The sequence below is a fragment of the Netta rufina genome (genome assembly GCF_964035555.1).
Source record: "Netta rufina genome assembly, chromosome: 2".
Lineage (NCBI taxonomy): Eukaryota > Metazoa > Chordata > Aves > Anseriformes > Anatidae > Netta > Netta rufina.
Genome location: NC_140124.1, coordinates 484,322 through 492,809, shown reverse-complemented (window position 1 = coordinate 492,809; position 8,488 = coordinate 484,322). Strand labels below are relative to the sequence as shown.

General features: G+C 71.7%; 1 protein-coding gene across 5 annotated transcripts; it reads right to left on the bottom strand.

Moving 5' to 3' along the window:
• Nucleotides 1-268: 268 nt before the first annotated feature.
• Nucleotides 269-8,478, bottom strand: FASTK (Fas activated serine/threonine kinase). Of its 5 annotated transcripts, XM_084306772.1 has the most exons (11): nt 8,386-8,478; nt 8,145-8,172; nt 7,542-8,049; nt 5,450-5,920; nt 4,852-5,000; nt 4,535-4,772; nt 4,227-4,386; nt 3,990-4,081; nt 3,156-3,780; nt 2,809-2,923; nt 274-549 (listed from the first exon to the last, which is right to left on the bottom strand). In XM_084306772.1, coding segments are annotated over exons 1-11 (2,475 nt in total). In that variant the 5' UTR covers nt 8,388-8,478; the 3' UTR covers nt 274-462. The 5 variants fall into 5 exon arrangements, 3 of the variants coding, with proteins under 3 accessions (XP_084162896.1, XP_084162898.1, XP_084162897.1); XR_014619353.1 differs by having other exon boundaries at nt 269-549; nt 4,535-4,743; nt 7,542-8,172; nt 8,386-8,465; XR_014619354.1 differs by having other exon boundaries at nt 273-549; nt 4,556-4,743; nt 7,542-8,172; nt 8,386-8,465.
• Nucleotides 8,479-8,488: the final 10 nt, after the last annotated feature.

Genomic DNA, 8,488 nt, shown 5'->3' with positions numbered 1-8,488 from the left:
AACCCCCGCGTCCCAAGCACCCCCCTCCTCCCCCCCAGGGAGCAGCCCCTGTGCAAGTGGCCGCGGCCCTGCCCGACCCCCTCCTGCCCCACTGCGGGGCTGCCACTGCCCCTATGGGGGGGCCCGGCGGAGCCTCCCCCCCCCAGCAGTGTTTCGGGGGCCCTGGCGCCCCCCCCCCCATCCCCCAGGACCACCAGACCCCTCTAGCGACCCCGGGGCCGGGGGGGGCCATCAGGGGCCACGCAGCCCCCGGCCCCGCCACGCAGCGGCCCCGTCGCGCCCCCATCCCCACGCTCACGGCAATAAATAGCTCACACCACCCCGGCCCCACGGCGCGCAGCAGGTGCCCGCGGCCGAGCCCCGCTCCCCACGGGAAGGGGGCGGCTCCATCCCCCCCCCCAGCCCCGACCAGGGGCTCTGCGCCCGCCCCAGCGCCCACCCGGCGAGGGCCGAGCCCCCCCCTCAGAAGCGCAGCTCCCTCAGCTTCTGCCGCAGGTAGTGCTTGGCCTCCTCGATGCCACTCACCTTCTCCAGCTCCGTGTAGGGCAGCTGAAACGGGACGGGGGCGTCAGTGCAGCCCCACAGGCTGCCTCCGACCCCCCCTCAGCCCCCCCACACCAGGCAGAGCTGAACCCCGCAGGGCTCAGAGCTCCGGCTGCACCCCCAGCCCCCCCTGGAGCCCCCGCCCCAGGCGCAGGGTGCAGGACCTGCGGTTCCTCCTCCCTCCTCCACAAACTGCAAGGCCGCTGGGAGAGGGGAGGGGGCGGCCCTGGGGTCTCTGCCCCGCAGATGGGATTGGGACTGTGGTCACGGAGCGGGGGACGGGGCCCAGCAGCCCCCCACATGCAGCCCCCGGCAGAGGAGAGCCCCGGGCCGAGCCCCGCTCACCCTGACCCCACACGCTGCTGTCCTGCAGCCCACCAGGGACCCTAAACGTTCCCCTGCACCCCTAGACCCTGGTGCGTGACGGGGGGCAGCAGGGGGGCCACCCCATCACATCACCCCCCAGAACGGGTACAGGACAGGTGCTGCCCCGGAGCACTCTCAGGCTGCAGAGGAAACCTTCCCCTGCCCCCCCTGCCCCTGGGGATGGAGGAAACCGAGGAAACCGCAGGCTCCAGCCCTGCAGAGGCAGCTGGGCACGGGGCCGGAAGGGGCCAGGGGGAAGTGCCCCACATGTGGCAGGGGGGGGCCCTGGGGGGGTCCCCGTTACACCACAGGCACCCAGTGCTGCTCAGCCCCCCCAGCCGCCTGCCCAGGAGCTCACAGAGAAGCGGGGCCGACGCAGAGCGCCCTGCAGGGACGGGGCACGGAGCCTGGAGAGCTCCTGGCCCAGCAGCGCAGCCGGGGGGTGTCTGCCCTGCTGGGCAGCTCCCACAGCCCCCCCCCAAATATCCCCAGCCGCAGAGAACAGCGAGGGGCACACACAGCACGGGCAGGGACAGAAAGGCTGCGGGGGGCTGAGCTGCCAGGCTGAGGGCTGAGAGCTGAGCGCGAGGTCTGGCTGCAGCCAAGCCCCTGGCAGCACGCCCCAGGAGGCAGCACGGGGCCAGGAGCATTTCACACCCTCACTAACGAGCTAAATGACGCCGAGCGCCCTAACGAGGCTGCAGGGGGCAGGGCCACGGCTGGCACAGGGCCACAGGTCCCTGCGCTGCCCCTTGGCAGGGCCCCAGGGCCGGGTCCTGCGGCCAGAACAGCCCCGGGCACCGGGACAGGCTCAGGCTGGAGAAGGACTGGGGGCATCGCACCCACAGGGAGGAGGTGGTAAGGACAGGGCCAGACCCCAAGTGGTGCCAGGGAAGGGACCGAGGCAATGGGCACACCTAAAATACGGGAGATCCTAGTTAAACCTCAGCAGGTTTTCTGATGTGTAAGAAAGGGCTTTGTCCGTGAGCACACCTGGACACTGGGGCGGGTTACCCAGGGAACAGCCGACCCCCAGTGCTGGAAACGTCTGGGACGGGGCCGTGGCACCGAGCAGCCCGCCCCAGGCAGCGCCCCAGGGGGCCCAGGAGGAAGCAAACCTCGGACAGGAAGAGCAAGAGCTGAGCTGGGACAGGGCCTGAGCTCGGGAAGACACTGAACTGCCCGGGGACCTCCTTTTTGTAAGGGCCGCCCAAAGGAACAGGGAGAGCTCAGCAACCACGAGCACAGGGAGCGGAACCACAGAGCCGCGTGGCACTGCTGGGGTGTCCGAGCCCTCTGCTGCCTGGCACTGCCTGCGGGGGGCACGCGGGGTGGGCACAGGGTGCTCGTGGCAGGAAGCCCCCAGCCAGGCACCTCCTGAACACATCGCAGAACACCCAAAGTGCACGCAGACACCGAGGCACTGGCAGAGAGCTCGCTGCCACCACACAAAGCCACCCAGCTTCCAAGATCATTGTCACAGCAGGGGGCTCATCCCACGGCCCCCCCCACACTGGGAGGCCAGAGCCAGTGACACCCCCACCCCGATGGCACTGAGCCACTGGGGGATCAGCCTGGGAGCAGGCCGAGCTGCCTGCCCCTGCCCAGCTCCCTGCAGCACTGGGGGACGGAGGGGCAGGACGGGGACCCTGCAGCACGGCGGTGACAGGGGACGGGCCAACCCCTGCTCAAATGGGGACACAGCACGTGCCTCCCCCAGGGTGCCAGGGCGCGTCCTGCCAACACAGCCCCGTGAGAGCCCTGGGGAGGGACAGAAAGCAGCAGGGAGCACGGGGGCAGCTCCCTGGCAGTGACACCAGCTCCCACCACCCGCCCCGTGCCGCGATGCGGAGGGGATTCTGCCCCAGGAGAAGGGGCCGGAGCCGCGCAGGCACTCACCTGCACCAGACAGTAGCCCAGCAGCCGCAGGTGCCTGTCCCGCATGGCGCGCGAGCCCACCAGGATGTCGGAGTTCTGGCAGTAATGCCACTTGTCATTGACCGACAGCACCACCCTGCAGGGACACAGCAGTGGCAGGAGGGCAGCGCCGCGGGCTGCACCCAAGGGGGCTGCACCCAAGGGGGCTGCATCCCCACCCACCTCCCCGGGACTGCGCAGGAGGGCAGCAGGGGAAGGCCCCCCCCTCCCGTGGTGGTGGGGGAGCCGTGCCCCGTGTGGGACACGCTGCGCCCCGGTTCCTGACCCCACAGGGCATGGGGTGGGGGCACGGGGGCTGTGCTCGGTACCTCTGGATCTCCTCGGCTGCCGGTGGCCCCTCGCCGGGCCCCCTGGTGGGGCTGGGCCGGCACGGGGAGGGCGGGGGGCAGGCGTCCTCGGCGGGCGGGGGGCTCCGTCCCTCCGCCTCCTCCGGGGCCTGCTCCCCCTGGAAGCAGCCGTGCTCGCGGGGGGGGCAGGCGGCCGCCGCCTCCTCCTCCAGGATCTTGCCGATGGGGAACTGGAAGAGGGTGGCGGAGCCCCGCGGGGAGCAGTCGGGGGTGCCGGCGGGTGGCGCCGAGAGGCACTCGGAGGGGCTGCTGAGGGTGGAGCTGCCCTGGCTCTCCAGGGAAGACTCTTTGCTCAGGCCGCAGTAATAGTCCGCGGGGGGCTGGTAGCAGGGCCCCCCCGGCGCCGGGCAGAGCGTGGAGAGGAAGCGCCCCGCCAGGTTGTTCTCCCGGGGGGCCGGGGGGCTGCCCGGCGTCTCCGGGGCGAACGGGGCAAAGTCCTGCAAGTCCGAGGTGAGGGCCAGCACGCTGGAGCGCAAGGAGACGGCGGCGGGGGAGGCCGCGGCGGGGGCAGGAGGAGCCTTGGAAGCTGCGGGGACGCGGGAGAGGGGCAGCACCGTGCCCGAGCGGTTGATCCACAGCAGGAAGTCTGCGGGGACAGCACGGGGTCAGCGCCGCGCCTGCGAACCCGCCCTGTGCCAGCCCCACGGCCCCAGGTAGCCCCGCACTGCCCGGACTGTGCTGGGGGGGCAGCGAGCAGCAATGGGGCCGGCCCTGCCCCGAGAAAACCCCGGAGGCACCGGGCTGCGGCCGCCCCGAGTGCCGTGGAGCCAAGCACCCGGCCCGGCCGGCAGCTACCTGTGCAGTATCCGGGGGGCAGCACCTCGTCCTGCCGGTAGCACTCCTCTCCCACCAGCTGCCGCAGCGCCTCGGCCACCAGCCCCTTGTAACTGAGCAGGGAAAGAGGGGTCGGGACAGGCTCACGAGGCCCCCAGCCCGCCCCACAGGCACCCCCCGGCCCCGCACGGCGCCGTGCTGCAGGGGACAGGCGGCGGGGTGCCCGCGGGGCCGGTGCTGACCCCACAACCCCCTCACCTGTACTTCCTGTTGGCCTCGTCGGCCGTCAGCGCGTGCTCGAACATCAGCACGCGGTAGCGCGGGTCGAGGCGGGGGCCGCTGTAGTCGCGGAACTCCAGCTCCACGGCGGCGTCCAGCAGCGAGAGGTAGCGGCGCACGATGAGCGCGTAGGGGCTGCCTGCGGGGGAAAGGGCGGCTGGAGGCGGCCCCGCGGCTCCCCGCGCCCCGCCGCGCGCCCCCGAGCAACCCCCCGAGGGGTCCGCTCGGCCCCGGGGCTGTCCAGACCCACCTCCACCTCACCGCCACGCCTTAAGGGCCGCGTTTACCCTGGGGAGGGCGCGACGTACTCATAACGTTGGTGATGAAGGCCGGAGAGAAGACCTGGTGCAGGACGGCCTGCGGGAAGTGGCTCAGCTGGAACATGGACATCAGGATGTTGACGGTGGCCAGCGGCGAGCTGCCCGCCTTCTGCTCCAGGATGGCCTCCAGCTTGGGGAAGAGCTCGCCGTGGTTGGAGGGCCGGTAGTTCATGCGGCTGAAGGGAAACACCAGCTTCTGGATCACCTGCGGCCGGAGGGAGACGGAGTCGGGCCGGGCCCCGCGGGCAGCCCCGTGCCGGGCGTGGGGCGGGCGCGAGGCTCACCTTGCTGTCCAGCTGCTCCCCGCGCTTCAGCAGGAAGCTGGCGATGGTATCGAGCAGCCGCGGCTCGCGCAGGCGGTGCCGGGCCACGTACTTGGCGATCAGGGCCATGGTGTAGGGCGTCAGGTTCTCCGCCTTCCGGGGAAGCCACTCTGCGGGGCACAGCGCCGCGGGCGTCACGAGGCTGCCGGCCCCGGGCTGCAGCTCCCCAGAGGCGAGGGCCAGGGGGAGGCGACAGGAGCCTGGCAACGGATCCAGGATCCGAGCAGCTCCCAGGCAAACACGAAGTCATCGGGCTCCTGGCCGAGGGGTTCCTGCCCCGGGCACCCAGGCAAAGAGCCCCGGAGCGCAGGGGGCAGGGGCCGCTCTGCAGAGCCCCCAGGGAGCAGCCCAATGCCCCCGCACACAGCACAAGGGGCAGGGCAGGCGCTCACCCACAGGGTGCTGCAGAAGCCTTGGGGCTCCAGCTGCCAGCACTGCAGGCCTGGAGCTCTGCACGGCCCCAGCTGGTGCTGGCACAGCCCCAGGAGAGCTCTGGGGCTGGAAAGGAGGCCGTGAGGCCACAGAGGGCACCGAGCCCCAGGGAGGACCCTGCCCCTACCTGCCATGCTGCGGATGAATCGCTCCTGGCGGTTCTCGTAGAAGAGCTGGGAGCTGAAGATGGCCTCCAGGGCCTTGTTGTTGGCCTCCTGGGCGCACAGGGCCAGCATCTCGTCCAGCAGGGCCAGCTCGTGCTCGCGCATGGCGCTGACCTGCCCCAGCGTGTGCCTGACGAGCCGCAGGATCTTGCGGTTGTTGATGAGCTGCTGGTCGGAGGCCGGGTGGCCCTGCAGCGCCTGCGCGCGCAGCCGGTAGTAGGAGAGCAGCAGGAAGAGGGTCTGGGGGTGCCGCTCCTTCTCCAGGTGCCGCTCCAGGCTGCTGAGGCACGACTCCACCAGGGGGTGCGGGCTGGACGGGTGCAGCCTCATCACGCTGCTGAACACCATGGAGACGTCCTTCTGGTTGAAGCGGCCCAGGCGGCTGCGCGACTCCTCCTCCAGCACCCGCACCAGCGGCGACTCCCCGGGCAGGCCTGCAGGACGGACGGGGTCAGGGCCCCCCCGGGCCAGCTCCCTCTCCTCGTGCCCGCGAGGCCGGGGCACGAGAACGCAGCCCGAGGAGTTTGGGTCTGCCATGGGGTGTGGGCCAGGGGGGAGACGAGGGAAGCGCAGGGCTCTGGCAGAGCGGGCCAGGCCGTCAGCGCTGCAGCACTGCGGGGCAAACCCCTCAGAGCCCTCAGAGCGTCCCCAGCCACCCCACCAATGCAGAAGTCTTTTGACTTAACTGCAAAAACAAGGCGGATTTCCTGGGCCCCAGAGTTCCCCAGGCTGAGTAACGCATCTCGAGGCGCTCAAAGCCTCGTTTAGAGAACAGGCGAGGCATCGGCACGCTACCAAACAACCCCTGCCCGTGCGGCTGGAGATGCTCTTTGCACGTTTCCAACTTTCACATTTTGTAGCTCGGATGCAGTCCTTCACACTCAGCCCCCAGGGAGCTTTTTTCACTCACTTTTCCCCAGCTCCGGGCTCATTACTCAGCCACAGAGGGACGAGAGGCCACCAGAGGCCACGTGCGCAGCGCGGTTACGAAAAATGGCAAAGGCCAAGCCTGGCGTGTCAGGAGGGATATTTCCAGCGGGCGCACGGAGCGTTACGCGCGCCGTATGAGGCTCCCGGAGCCCACTGATCTCCCGCGCCAGCTGACAAGATTTGGGTTTTTAAAAGGGCTTGAAGGGGAGCCGGGCAGCATGGGGCACGTCGCTGCGCGTTACCGTCAGCCGGGAAGCGGTCAGGAGGTGGAAAGTGAAGAATTGGTCTGAGCAGCTGCTTTGTTCCCCGAGCAGCCCTCGGAGAGGCGGGTTAGGGCTTTTATTAACGAGCCGCTGAGCAGGGAGGGGCGGCTCAGGGAACAAAGTGTGGGTCAAAACCGGAGCAGGCTGGGGGAGCCCAGCTCCGGGCAGAGGCGGCCGACAGCCCGCAGCTCGGCGCCAACACACACAAAGCACCGCGAGGCCGCGGGGGGCAGAGACCTCCCCCCGCCTCTGGCAGGGCCCCGACTCCTGCACGGCCCCCGCCAGGCAGCTGGGAACGGGCAGCACAGAGCCAAGGCAGCGGCTGGGCGGCAGCAGCAGCGCGGGGCGGGGAGGGCAGGGCTCCTGCTGCCACAGGCAGCCACCAGACGTAATCCCTGCGCACCGGGCGGGAGGAAAACACAGAGCCCTGCGAGGCCTTAATCAGGCTAACGAGGGGGCTCTCGGGACGCTGCCTGCGGGACGGAAAGGAGGCAACAAGGCCAGAGAGGCTCCGCAGCACGAGAGGCTGCTGCAGGGGATGGGAACCCAGAGCTGCTGGGAGGCTCCTTCCCGGGTAGGGAACACGCGGGGAGTGGAGCCCCCGGCTCCTGCAGGAGCAGCCCCCTCGGCTTCCATCCCGCTGCGTGCCCCAGGCAGAGCCTCTGCCTGCAGCAGGCACAGCCCCAGCTGCATGGGCAGCAGGACCCACGCTCACAGCCGCACTCCAGCTCCTGTCCCTGCGCACCAGGACCCGCCAGATCCCATTCCCCGTGCGACCTCCGAGCGCCTGCTGCACCCCACGGCCCCGCCCCAGGCACGGGACCCTCACGGGACGCTCAGGGGACCCCCGGGGGCCACTCACCCAGGGCCGCGGCGGCGTAGAGGCAGTTGACGATGCTGAAGTTGTCGAACTTGGGGCAGCCGCTGATGATGGCCTGGCACAGCGTCTGGAACTCGGGCTGCTCCAGCACCGCGCCGGGCCCGCGGCTCTCCCCGCCGAGGGCGGCCGGGCCCTGCTGCTGCTGCAGGAGCTGCCCCAGCTTGTGCAGGGCGATGGGGTAGTGGCTGGCCGACACCTTGCCCGGGTTCTGCGTCACCCAGCGCAGCACCTCGCCCACGCTGCGCGAGCGCTCGATCAGGCGCTTCATGGTGAAGAAGGTGTCGTAGCTCATCCGCTCCTGCACGAAGCTCCAGCCCCGCCTCTTGCCGGGGCCCCGCGCCCGGCAGCCCTCGGCGGGCACGGCGCGCAGCAGCCCATGGCCGTAGGCGTCCAGCGGCAGCAGCACGGCGCGGGGCCCGGCCCTGCCGCACGAGCAGCCGGGCAGCATCCCGCTCCCGCCGCCGGTCCCGCTCCCGGTTCCGATCCCGGCCCCGCCGCCCTCAGCGCCCGCCGGGCCCCGCGCCCCGGGGCGGCTCAGGGCGCGGAGCCACGGCGGCAGGCGCAGCATGGCGGGGCCGGGCCGGCGCGGGGGGCTCCGAGCGGCCGGGGCAGCCTGCGGGGAACAGCGGGCGGCGCTCAGCGGGGCCGGGCCCGGGCCCGGTGCGTCCAGGCCCGACCCCGGCCCGGCCCCGGCCCCCCCCGGTACCCGCCCCAGCCCCCCCCCAACCCGGTTCCCGGCCCGGTTCCGGCCCCGCCCACCCCCTCCCGGCCCCGCCCCCTCCCCCCAGCCCCGCCCCCTCCCCTCCCGGCCCCGCCCCCCCCGTACATGGCGCTCGCGGCCGCCCGGGACCCGCCGCGCCCCGCGCTCAGCGCCGCCCGGCCGCCGAGCCCGCCATCTTCCCGACAGCCCCCGCGGCGCACCGGGGACC

Excerpts from the sequence above, each read along its gene's own strand:
- FASTK (XM_084306770.1), bottom strand. The coding sequence starts at position 8,127 with ATGCTGCGCCTGCCGCCGTGGCTCCGCGCCCTGAGCCGCCCCGGGGCG. Across the intron at positions 5,001-5,449 it reads ATTCATCCGCAGCATGGCAG|AGTGGCTTCCCCGGAAGGCG; the intron begins GTAGGGGCAGGG and ends TGTGCCCCGCAG. Across the intron at positions 4,387-4,534 it reads TACGTCGCGCCCTCCCCAGG|GCAGCCCCTACGCGCTCATC; the intron begins GTAAACGCGGCC and ends TTTCCCCCGCAG.